The sequence below is a fragment of the Salmo trutta genome, chromosome 31, assembly GCF_901001165.1.
Source record: "Salmo trutta chromosome 31, fSalTru1.1, whole genome shotgun sequence".
NCBI classification, from domain to species: domain Eukaryota; kingdom Metazoa; phylum Chordata; class Actinopteri; order Salmoniformes; family Salmonidae; genus Salmo; species Salmo trutta.
Genome location: NC_042987.1, coordinates 20550319 through 20563643, shown reverse-complemented (window position 1 = coordinate 20563643; position 13325 = coordinate 20550319). Strand labels below are relative to the sequence as shown.

The following is a 13325-nucleotide window of genomic DNA, read 5'->3' as shown; positions in this document are numbered from 1 at the left end:
GCTTAATCAATTGATAGTGAAAGAATTAGTCTCCTTCCCAAGCAAAGTCCATTTTTCTCCTCGGCTTTAGAAGGTTGTAGCTCAGCCTCTGAATGTCAAAGAAACAAAACAATGATTTCACCATATGCATCGGAGTCACGTCTTTCCCAGGTATTTACAACTTGTTTGTAGCATAAAGCATCGTGGACCAAAGCGCTCTTATAGATCACTTTTTGCCATTTTGAATAAAATACCCCCTCATACCCCCTCAATTCGAGTCCTGGTTTTAACTTAGCCTACTTCCGTGTCAGTGAAGAGTTGTTATTTAAAGAGTGCATTGTGGGTGGAGGAATTGGCAGACAAATCTATGGATATTGCAGGCAATAGCCTAATTTCGTCTGTCAAACAGGTAGGCCTACCTCTTATTTTTTAAATAAGAAGAAATAGGCTCCAAAACAAAGCCCTCTTGTTGTTAGTAAAGTCTAATTTAAATTAAAACTGTTTAAATCAATTATGTCTACTGGAATTTGCCTACTTTGAGCATCATGAGCAGTCCATTTCTGATTGATTCTGCCAAGGTTGCTGCTTCAACGTTCAGCACCAAATTGTCAGTTACTCAAATCTGGCTTATTGTGAGGTCAATAACTCTAATAAATACATCATGGGCAAGAAACATGTTGTTTTTATTAAAAAATAAATTAGTAGTAGCAAGCTATATTATAAACGTTTATCTCCGGTCCTGTCACGTCCTGACCCTAGTAAGATGTAATTTTCTATAGTAGAGTAGGGCAGGGCGTGACAGGGGGTGTTTTGGGTTGTTCTATGTTTTCTATTTCTATGTTTAAGTTCTAGTTTGTCTATTTCTATGTTGGGATTGTTTGGGGTTGATCTCTAATTGGAGGCAGCTGATCCTCATTGCCTCTGATTAGAGATCATATTTAAGTATGGTTTTTTCTTATTGTTTGTGGGTTATTATCTTTGAGTAGGGTGTTGTCCTCTCTGCGTCACGGTTTGTTATTTTTGTATATTCAAGTATTTAAGTGTATTGCATTCAGTTTCACTTTTAATAAATATGTGGATCTACGAACACACTGCATTTTGGTCCTCTCCTTCAAACAGCCGTAACAGGTCCTCCTCCTCATCTTCACACTCTCTTTCTCAAACTGAAAATAACATAGGCTATAGGCTAGTCTGCCCGCAAGATAGACCTAATAAAAAAAATGTTGGTGGGAAGAAGCCTTTGACTCTCCTACTGAACTGTCATTGTAGGCCTACACAGCACAGCACTGGTTAGGCAGCACACAAAAAAGGGTTTTATCCGCAAGGGCAGAGCAGGCCAGGGCTCAGGGTTGTAATATTCATTGCGGTGTGTAATGCAGCCTAGTTTTATTTACACCATCCCAGCAGCTATCTTAGAAATGTAACTTTGCTCTGTGCTTCTCCGAGCATGCATTTCGTAGCTTATAGCCTATAGGCTATGGATAATTGGATTGAAACCAAATTACATAGCCTATAGGCACACTTGATATTGTGCGCCCAGTGGAGAATCAGAGATCAAGGGCGGCATCAGGCACACATTGATATATAGCCTAATAAGCAACTGATTCTAAAACACAGAAATATATACATTTTATCAATTACAAATTACATGACCCTCCCCTGGACAAGATCAAAAAATACTAAAGCCTCCCCTTGACTGCAATTGGAAAGCCCTCCCCATTTTCCTCCAGGTACCAATTCTGTAAATTTCGATCCACCCCTAAAATAAAAATGGTCTTTCTCCATATGGTTCGAGTAGAGTAATGATCTACCATGAGACATCACCAGGGGATAGGATGCCGCTCCCGCTGTTCCACCATTTGATATTCATGAAGATTCACTAATGACAAGCACATCAAAGTACCAGTTGGCCAGTCTAAGCCATGGGCCCAGGAAAACTAGCTAGTGTCGCAGAATTATGAAATCGAAGCTGAACTGTGACAGCTTTTTACTCCTTGACATGTCCTCTTTGTCTGTCATTCTCTATGCTAGGAACCCAATACTCCTCTGGTTTTGTGAGTGTTTAAATAACCTCTCAGAAACTAATGCTTCACTGACAAAACATTATTTGTGTGTTGAAAAAACTGATTTAGGATCTCAGCTCTCCCTATGCAATCCTAACCTTCACAATTATTAGAGTAGATTTGAGAAATAATTATTACTGAGTGCATTGTTTTGAGAGCACTAAGCGCATAAAAACAAAAGGAACATACAATGTCTACCGTCTGGATTTCCAGTTGTTCTAACAGTTTGTTGTTGTTTCTCCCATCCTGTCTTCACAGCTCCTATCAGGAACATCATCTGCAGGGGTTCCCAGGCTGTGGACTGAACAGACACCATGAAGGGTCTATCAAGCAGCCGCAGTCACCACCATGTGGTCACCTGTGACCCTGGTTCCTACGATGCCCTAGGCCATGGCCACCACCCTGATCGCAAGCCCTACTTGATCAACCAAATGGACATGCCCATGTCCCACCCCTCTGACCACCCCTACTACGGCCAGGTGCAGAGCCACATCCAGCAGAGGAACCACGCTGCCTTCCCCTCAGACAGTAGTGTGGTGCCCTATGGGACCTTCCCCAGACGACACTACAGCAGCTCACACCACGAGCTGAAGGATCGGATGGGGAAGGATGAGTGTCCTGTGGTACCCTATGGTGTGGGTGTTGGTGTGGGTAACATGGTCCCCAACAAGGGCGTCAACGTCCGCCTGCCAGTCAACCTGCTGGACCAGTTTGAGAGGCAGCCATCGTTCACGCGGGATGGGTACCACACGCTGCAGTACAAGAGGACGGCTCTGGAGCAACGCAGCGACAGCCCCGGACGCATCCGCCACCTGGTCCACTCCGTCCAGAAACTCTTTGCCAAGTCCCACTCCCTGGAGGGGCCACACACACACTCCAAGCAGGGCAGCATCAATGGCAGCAGGAATAGCCCCGAGAGTGAGACGCCCCCCACGCAGAAGCACCGCAAACGCAGCAAGAGTAGGGAGCGCTGCAAGTCGGCAGAGCCAAAGCAAAGGAGCTCCACCTCGGGCTACTGGAGCTCAGACGACCTCCTGGATGACCGAGACGTCTGCCACAGCCACAGCCTGTTCCACAGCCCCACTGGAGTCATGACCATGGGCCGCCACCCGGACAAGTCCCAGTCACAGTACTTCATGGAGGCCTACAACACCATCAGAGAACACGCCCTGAAAACGTCGCGCAGTAATAACGATGTAGTAAAACACACCTGTGTCCCCTCCCATATCCCCATAAGCATGGACGCCCAGCTCATGAAGAAGAGCTTGTGGTCGTCCAGTCTAACGGTGAGCAGGGCTCGCGAAGTCTACCAGAAGGCCTCAGTTAACTTAGATCATAAAGCACTAGTGAAATCTGAGGCTTGTCAGCAGGAGCGCTCATGCCAGTTCTTGCAGGTATGCAATTCTTAAAATGTACCCCTAAACTTCCCCCTCGTCCAGCTATTTACCCCACTGGAGAGGACCTACCCCCCCTCCACTTTCATTTGATTTGAAGAGAGAAGTAAGTGCAAGCCCAGTAGTGGCCTTACTTTCTTCAGTAGGCTTTTTTCTTTTAAACCCATCAGTGACTGGCATTATTTCCTGTTTATAAACCTCTTAATTTCATAGATTTCCCAGTTTTGGGGTTCCTTAATTCTTTCCTTGCGTGTGCGTGCGTGTGTGCGTGCGCGCGAATGCAAGAATGTTTGTGTACTATTCTCCTGATGCTGTTCACTAAGATTGTTGCTAAACCCATCAAATCTGAAATTCCACATTCAAAACACAGTTGGCCCAACAGATGCACAAATAGCACATCTCTAAATAGATCTAAGCACTCCACTTCCACTCAGTTTTTACAGAAATATCAAAAGAGGGATTATAAATTATTATGATGTTCATGTAGCTAAATTAGATGTAAATGTTGTTCTGTGCAGTATGCTAGTTTCTCATCTCTTTCTCCCTCTCACTTGTTCTATATTCTAAATCAGTCAAAACAAAATCAATATGGCTCTTCCATTTTTACATAACAATCCCCATTGGACGTTTTCTTTTTTACTTTACAAACAAAACCGACAAACCACAGGGCTAAGTAATTGAAATTAAACAAATGAAAATAACTCAAATAAAACAAAAGAAGAAAATGTACATTATAAAGTATAGCATAAACAAGTAGGCAAGGCATTTTGTAGTAATCAAAAGAAAAATAGGTGGAGACATCAATCAGCAGATAACTTCCACTCAATCAGAAAAGTTTTGAATGTTAGGAAGAAAATCTATTAAAGGACCCCAGATTTCCCTGAATTGAGAGTAGCTTTTCCTGATAGAGCCTGATATTTTCATCTGGGGTACAATATGACATCACCTCCTTCAACCATTGTTTATGGAGCATGTTCTGATATCCATTTTGTTAAGATGCACTTTTTACCTGCTGTAGCAGCAAGAAGAAATACATATTTGTTTGTGTTAGCTGATACTGTATTTACCAAGGTTATGTTCCCTAACACCCACATCTTGGGGTAATTCGTTTTTCTGTCTCTAATATCTCTGATGTAATTTTACTGATATTTTCCAACAAATTCTATAGGTAGGGACATCTCCATAACATATGCAGTAATCTCCAGTATTTATCTCACATCTAGGATATTTGTCAGTTATCTTATCAAGTAAATTCAGTCTATATGCAGTAAAATATGTCCTGTGCAACACATTGAATTGCATCTGTCTATGTTTGGTTGCCATCAAGAAGCTCTGAGAGGTTTCAAGCAAGTCATCCCAGTCAACTGAGTCATAATTACAACCTATGTCTCTGTCCCATTTGTATGTTAGGTTATTATATGTAGGTAGATTATTATTGAGTATGTTATACATCCTTGAGATCAGACCTCGAGTTGACCTAGTACTATGGATACGATTTTCGAGCAGTGATTCCTCTGGAGTATTAGGGAAATTGTATTTTGTCATTTCTTTTACCCAGTGCCTTATCTAAAGGTATTTAAAAAACCTAGTTTGAGGAAGCTCATGCTCGTCTTTGAGTTGTTTAAATTATATTAATGTATTTTCCTTATGTAAGTCCCCAACAATAGAAATTCCTTTAGAGTTCCATAAATGTAATGTTCTATTAGCAATTGCCTTTGGAATAAGTGGATTGTTCATTAACGGAGTAGATCTTTAAAGTATGTTATTGAATCCAACAGTTTATGAGCTCTCTGCTATGAGTTAAAAGTATTTTTGATGATGGGATTCTTTGTAAATGCTATTATTTTGGTGTGCCACAAAGGGGATCCCTTTCAAAGTTACAGATGTAATGTATTGCTGTTCTATTGATGGCCACCGGGGGCCGTATAGGACGCAAATGAGTGGCTAGATAATAGAGTTCAAAATTAGGAAGTGTAAGCTTTCCTTTGGGATAAGGAGCTTGAAGAGTTTGAATGCTTACACAGGCTGTTTTTTTCTGCCATTGAAAATAAGATATTACTTTATTTACATTTTGTAAGAAATTTGCAGGTAGCTTCAGTGCTATGGACTGAAATAGGTATAATAATTTGGGGAGGATATACATTTGTATTGTATTGACCCTGCCTATCTATGAAAGAAGCAGTGCATTCATCTATTGATATCTATCTTAGTTATCTGTAGTAGAGTCCTATGATTATCTTTCACAAAAGTATAACATTATTTCCTTACATGATAAAGAGGTACTTAAAACCATCCTGTGACTATTTCAGAAGTCATACGGGATTTCTAATAGTAGCATGATCCATATTATTTGGCATTACCTCACTTTTGTCAGAGTTTAATTTGTATCCTGAGACTGCACTATAATCCTTTAAACATTTGAACACGGCAAGGATGGAATGTACAGTTCAAGTTGGAAGTTTACATACACCTTAGCCAAATACATTTAAACTCAGTTTTACACAATTCCTGACATTTAATCCTAGTAACCATTCCCTCTCTTAGGTCAGTTAGGATCACCACTTTCTTTTAAGAATTAGAAATGTCTGAATAATAGTAGAGAGAGTGATTTATTTCAGCTTTTATTTCTTTCATCACATTCCCAGTGGGTCAGAAGTTTACATGCACTCAATTCGTATTTGGTAGCATTGCCTTTAAATTGTTTAACTTGGGTCAAACGTTTCGGGTAGCCTTCCACAAGCTTCCCACAATAAGTTGGGTGAATTTTGGCCCATTCCTCCTGACAGAGCTGGTGTAACTGAGTCAGGTTTGTAGGCCTCCTTACTCACACACGCTTTTTCAGTTCTGCCCACAAATTAACTGTAGGATTGAGGTCAGGGCTTTGTGATGGCCACTCCAATACCTTGACTTTGTTGTCCTTAAGCCATTTTGCCACAACTTTGGAAGTATGCTTGGGGTCATTGTCCATTTGGAAGACCCATTTGCAACCAAGCTTTAACTTCCTGACTGATGTCTTCAGATGTTGATTCAATATATCCACATAATTTTCCATCCTTATTATGCCATCTATTTTGTGAAGTGCACCAGTCCCTCCTACCGCAAAGCACCCCCACAACATGATGCTGCCACCCCTGTGCTTCACGGTTGGGATGGTGTTCTTCGGCTTGCAAGCCTCCCCCTTTTTCCTCCAAACATAACAATGGTCATTATGGCCAAACAGTTCTATTTTTGTTTCATCAGACCAGAGGACATTTCTCCAAAAAGTACGATCTTTGTCCCCATGTACAGTTGCAAACTGTAGTCTGGCTTTTTTCTGGCGTTTTGGAGCAGTGTCTTCTTCCTTGCTGAGTAGCCTTTCATGTTATGTCGATATAAGACTCGTTTTACTGTGGATATAGATACTTTTGTACGTGTTTCCTCCAGCATCTTCACAAGTTCCTTTGCTGTTGTTCTGGGATTGATTTGCACTTTTCGCACCAAAGTACGTTCATCTCTAGGAGACAGAACGCGTCTCCTTCCTGAGCGGTATGGTGGCTGCGTGGTCCCATGGTGTTTATACTTGCGTACTATTGTTTGTACAGATGAATGTGATACCTTCAGGCATTTGGAAATTACTTCCAAGGATGTGGACTTTTTTTTTAGGTCTTGGCTGATTTCTTTTGATTTCCCTATGATGTCAAGCAAAGAGGCACTGAGTTTGAAGGTAGGCCTTGAAATACAACATTTTCTGGAATCTTCCAAGCTGTTTTTAAAGTCACAGTCAACTTAGTGTATATAAACTTCTGACCCACTGGAATTGTGATGCAGTGAATTATAAGTGAAATAATCTGTCTGTAAACAATTGTTGGAAAAATTACTTGTGTCATGCACAAAGTAGATGTCCTAACCGACTTGCCAAAACTATAGTTTGTTAACAAGACATTTGTGGATTGGTTGAAAAACTAGTTTTAATGACTCCAATTTACTGTATGTAAACTTCCGACTTCGACTGTATTAGATCACTCACATACAATAATAATGCTAGAGGCTAAATTGCTATTGCAAAAATTAAAGGTATAATCAGGCATCGTTTTCTTGTCCCCATACCAAGTACAAAAGTGTCTGAAAGCAGACCATTGGTCAACAGTTTCTAGTTTCAAAGTTTATTTGCCACATGCACAGGATACAACAGGTGTAAAACATTACATTGAAATTCTTATCTTGAGAGCTCTTTCCCAACAATGCAGTGATGATGATGATAATATTAACAATAATAATTAAATATGCACGATATATCGGTGAACATATCAGAATCGTACGATATTAGCTAAAAGTGCCAACATTGTTATCGGCCCGATAGTTTAACGCCGATGTTAAAAACCGATGTCAAAGCTACCGTGCATACCTATATGAAGTAATGACGCCACATAAAATTTTGCGCTACACGTGCAACACAGCAGTCCTAACCTTGCCCACAATGTCTGCTGTGTGGATCGAGCAGTCAACAAGTCAAGCAGTCATTTGAAAGGGTAAGAAAATCCATTAAAGCCAAGATAATTGAATTCATTGCCCTTGACAATCAACCGTTCTCTGTCGTGGATGATGTTGGCTTTCGCTGAGTGGTCGAGCACCGGTACACACTACCAAGTGCGCTTTTTTTCAGATGTTGCCCTACCGGAGTTACACAGTAATAGTGTCACTGCTATTAGCTTCACGACATACATACTATGGAATGCCGTTTGGCTCTTGCGTGTCAAAAAATATACAGTAGCACTGTCAAAGCTGTACAAAAAAGTCTGCAAACACCGGCCATGAATGATGTGCTTAAAGGATCATATGTTCAACCGCAACTTCTGGGGTAGCTAGCTTTAGCTTGGTACCTAGCTAGCACCAAAAACAACCAGCAAGAAAACAATGACCAGTAGAAACTGCAGTCATTTTCATTTTTCTTAGCAATGATTTAGGAATCCTTGCGAGTAAGTATTAGCTAGGTTGCCACTTGTTGTTAGCCTATTAAAATTGAACTTTCATTCATGAAAATAGATAGCTAGCCAGCTACTTAACCCTGTTGCCCAAAGCTAGCATTATAAGCAGCCAGCTATCTTCATCTGGCTACTGAGGCTCGACCGGGCCGGCCATACTTTTATTTTGAAGGCTAACCTCAAAGTCCACTATTGTGGCTAATCCTTATTTTGTCTAGCTTCACATAGATGGGTCCGATCACCATTAATCAAATAAGAACTGTCTTATAAATAAGGGTTATTTTAGATGACACCTAGATTATGTAATTTTGCTATGTTTGAGGTAGAAAATTGTTTGCATCCATGAGCTAGCCAGCTTTTTTTATGACCAACACTGTAGGTGTGCGATACAACTTTATCAAATCAAATTTTATTGGTCACATACACATGGTTAGCAGATGTTAATGCGAGTGTAGCAAAATGCTTGCTACCAGCATCATAGCATACGTATCGATAAATCGTTGTGACATATGAAATACGAGTGATAGTGTAATCAATGTGTAATAACTACGTCAATCAATGAATGCATTAAATTATTATGTGACGTGCAGTCATATTCAGGTCCTGATTGGTCAACAAGCTTATAACACTATTTGACGTGTCAAGTAACACTATTTGACGTGTCAAGTAACGTTATTTGACGTGTCAAATCTTTTTTGACATGCAAAGACCCAAACGGCGTTCCATAGAAATCCTGGTTGAGAATGAAACGACTGAACAACGAAACAGCACAGCAAGTAAGTGAAAGAAATAGGTTTTGATTATGTTTTTCTGGTAATGGGGACATACGTAAATGCCAACAAAATAACTTTTTGGTCAGTGTGGTGTGTGTGTAACCTTTATTTAACTAGGCAAGTCAGTTCTTCAACAAATTCTAATTTACGATGACGGCCAGAACGATGCTGGGCCAATTGTGCACTGCTCTATGGGACTCCCAATCACGGCCGGATGTGATACAGCCTGGATTCAAACCAGTGACACCTCTTGCACTGAGATGCAGTGCCTTAGACCGCTGCGTCCGTGTGTGTTAACTATTTAACTGTACTAGAATGCTTAAAAGGCCAGGTTTCTTGGCAAAGAAAATATCGGATATCGGTATCGGCCAAAAATGTCATATTGGTGCATCACTAATAATATAGAAAATAGGATAAAAACGTAAATAAAATTAAAAACACAAGCTTCTCCGATGAGATTTAAAGAAACATACAAATGCCAAATAGTATATAGATGTCAGTGCCAGTACCTTATTCATGGTGCAGGCGTACTATATTGGATGAGGTGGGTTTATACATAAAAAGTGACTGGTAGTAGTGCCTTCAGAAAGTATTCACACCCCTTGACTTATTCCACATTTTGTTGTGTTACAGCCTGAATTCAAAATGTATTAAATATATTTTTTTCTCACCCATCTGCACGCAATACCCCATAATGACAAAGTGAAAACATGTTTTAGATATTTTTGTCAATTTATTGAAAATGATTTATCTCATTTGGAGAAGTATTCACACCCCTGAGTCAATACTTTGTAGAACCACCTTTGGCAGCGATTACAGATGAGAGTCTTTCTGGGTAAGTCTCTAAAGCCGCGTTCACATTGGCAGTTTGAAGTGACTCAAATCCTATTTATTTGGGGCCTCCCGAGTGGCGCAGCGGTCTAAGGCAGTGCAGTGCTTGAGGTGTCACTACAGACCCGGGTTTGATCACAGGCTGTATCACAACTGGCAGTGACCGGGAGTCCCATAGGGCGGCGCACATTTGGCCCAGCATCGTCCGGGTTAGGGGAGGGTTTGGCCGGGGGGGACTTTACTTGGCTCATCATGGCTCTAGCGACTCCTTATGGCAGGCCGTGTGCCTGCAGGCTGTCTTAAGTCGTCAGTTGAACGGTGTTTCCTCCGACACATTGGTGCGGCTGGCTTCCGGGTTAAGCAGGCAGGTGTTAAGGAGCGTGGTTTGACTCGACCTTCGCCTCTCCCAAGCCCGTTGGGGAGTTGCATCGATGAAACAAGATCGCAATTGGATATCATGAAATTGGGGAGTTAAAGGGGGTAATAAAAATATCCGATTCAAATATGTTCTTTTTCCTGCAGTCTGAACAGCCAAAAAGCACATGGAATCGGATATTTCAAGCCACATTTCAAACCACCTTTTTTAGGTGGTTTGAAGTCAGATACAAAACTGATTCCTGGCCATGTGACTTGAAGTCTGAACGGTCAAATCTGATTTATTTGCCCTCAAGTGGTTTTTAGACTGTTATTTGGCTTTGAACATGTGGTAGCTAACTAGCTTGTTAATGTTTCACAAACAAATTATTGAATGTGCTAGAAAGCTACCTAGCTAGGACTCATTTTGAAAGTTGGATCATTTAATCCTTTGAGGCTTTAAAAGTGTTTATTACACTATGATTTTGAACATTCAAAGCAACTGGGAAACGTCCATGGCAGGCACTGTTGTCACCTTAGCTTGCTACATCACTTCTGAGGGATAGGAAGCAGGAGCACCACCATCAATCAACCTACACCACTGCACACACACCCGTTGTTACTATGACAACTAGCAAAGCCTTGTCAGCAGATGACCGCTGTCTGAACACACACAAATACGATTTGGTCACTTGTAACTTGCTGTTTGGACAGTCAGTAGTCAGAATTACAGAAAATAACCTGTGGTAACCTAGGTTACCCCATTGGCTCACAGCAAATACCTCACCTTTTTCGAACACAATTTTCTTGTCTGCTTGTTTTAGTGAATTACAAACTACATTTAAGAAAAGTAGAACATGACTAAAGATGACTTTTCAACATTGCCTGCTCCCGAGTTTTCTAACAACTGAATATTGTAGGGCTTCCCTCATGCCCCTTTTCATGATGGTGCTAGCAGTCACGTGAGTGAGTGAGTGCTAGTTAGCTACCAACCCGAACATTAAGCTAGCCAAGACCAATAACACAGACTATACAGCTACAAGTAGTGAAGGGCGTTACAAACAGACTATACTAAACAAGTTAAATGTCTTACCTGTGATGAAATGTTTTCCACACACATAGCTACAGTACGTGTAGCCTACTTGAACACATGGTCCCCACATTTCCCACTCTCCCAATAGCCTGAACCCTAAGGGCTCTTCTCGCAGGCTCTATTTCCCTACATGGGAGCATTGCGAACCGTAGGTTGGGATTTTTTTACTTGTTTGCATGTACGTTGAACAACACAGCAGCTTTCGGGCATGTTTTGTTATCTCTGTATAGCAAAAGATCGGCGACAAATTGGACTCTTTTACAATGGGGATCAATAGGAAAGAATGTTTGTTTTCCCAATTTGTGGGCGTGGTCGAGTGGAATTCCTTCTTATTACGTGAATACCGACTTGGAGTATTGGTCTGCATAGATGTTTCCCATTTACTCCCTCATATCCTGCTATCTTTTCCTGCTGTAATATAGTTACCCTGTTACCATAGAAACACCTACCAACATTATTGGCAGGTTTGAGTCGAAGGCTGGGATAGGATAGCAGTGGCTGCATTATTAGTACAAATGGAGACCAGTTATGTCCGTAAGTTCAGTGCCATGAGAGAATTGATGCCCAAAATGTTATGCAGCTTTTCTGAAATCAAAACTTCTAAATTAGTGTAGTTATTTTGTCATCGATGTTATGAGTAGATTTGTTGAGTTATGTATACTAAAGTATTATGGATACTGTATTCTGTACATATATGCCCACAGAAGCAGTTCAACAGGTTTAACCCAGTGACAAATACACAAACATACAGTACTCAATTACTGACATATTCTTAGAACTCAGAAATGATTTGCTATCGCTGTAGCCAAGCAACACAACATTCAGATCTTCAACTATTCAGCCCCACACCATGTGCAGTGAACAGTTCGGTACAGTAGATAAAAGTAAACAGGGCTGTTATAGTGGAGTTATCACAACAACAAAGCACTGAAAACATCCGATATGGTAGCTAAGGTACATGTGGGTCTGTGTGAACTTGTGAAGATAGGCCTATTTCTGTGGCGAGCAGGGGACACAGGCAGCACAAGCACGGTGTGTACTGTGTTGTAGTGTGTTGGCATACAGCCGCTTGGCGGTTATAGAGTCGCTCTGCCTTCACAGCCTCCTTTTATATACAACCTGCTCATTTCTGCTCTGACGTCAAAAGCCCTAGCATCCTAGCCTGCTCTGCTCTGACTTTCTCCTCAGTTACCAAGGCTCCTCTCCCTCTGTAGTGATTCATGTCATTAATAAGACTTCAGAGGAGTGGGATTCTCTCTTCTCCAGCATCAACTTAGTCTCCAAAGTATTTTTGTATGCTCTATGCTAACTACCCAAATTAGGTATATCATTGGAAGATAAATTGATACTCTCTGGTAACAAATGTTTTCAAAGTGTCTGAATTAACCTTTTTGAGCCAAGGACGCCATAGTTTCTCTTAGTATGGAGGAATCGATTTAGTTGTATTCATATTAGTACTTCATCTATTAAGCAACTAATAATAGTTTCAGTTCAGGTTGTGTTTGTACCCTAGTTATAATATTTAGTTTAGCCCATATATATGGCTAGCTCATTGTTTCTCCTTCAATCAATTATTTTCCTTAACCCACAATAGTAGTCAGGGTCAGATTAATTCAAATGTCATACCACCCTGACACCCTAGTTCTCTGAGAGCATCCTGTTGATAAGGCTGTGCCCCTAGGGAGACTCCAAGTTAACAGATGCCCAGGTTGTCAGGAAGGGGTTTTAAGTGTAATCATGCGAACTCACACCAGTCTCTTAATTACCTATTACCTTCAACGCTCAGTACGAGGCAGAGAGATAAATAGAGGTGCATCTGACTGTGTTGGATATTGTTGTGGCGCCTCGTTTGCCGGACTGGACCAGGTGGATGGTAC

At 41.1% G+C, this 13325-nt stretch overlaps 1 protein-coding gene across 5 annotated transcripts in view; it reads left to right on the top strand.

Annotated features, from left to right (window-relative positions):
* The window catches only part of LOC115169733 (disks large-associated protein 1-like), a 124009-nt gene that overhangs the window by 81963 nt on the left and 28721 nt on the right, over nt 1-13325 (top strand). For 4 of the 5 annotated variants that reach the window (XM_029725645.1, XM_029725643.1, XM_029725640.1 and 1 more), the window contains exon 3: nt 2301-3436. In XM_029725645.1, coding sequence (XP_029581505.1) covers nt 2357-3436 — 1080 coding nt within the window. In that variant the 5' untranslated portion in view covers nt 2301-2356. The remainder of the gene's footprint in view (nt 1-2300; nt 3437-13325) is intronic. The other variant, XM_029725644.1, reaches the window with a different exon arrangement.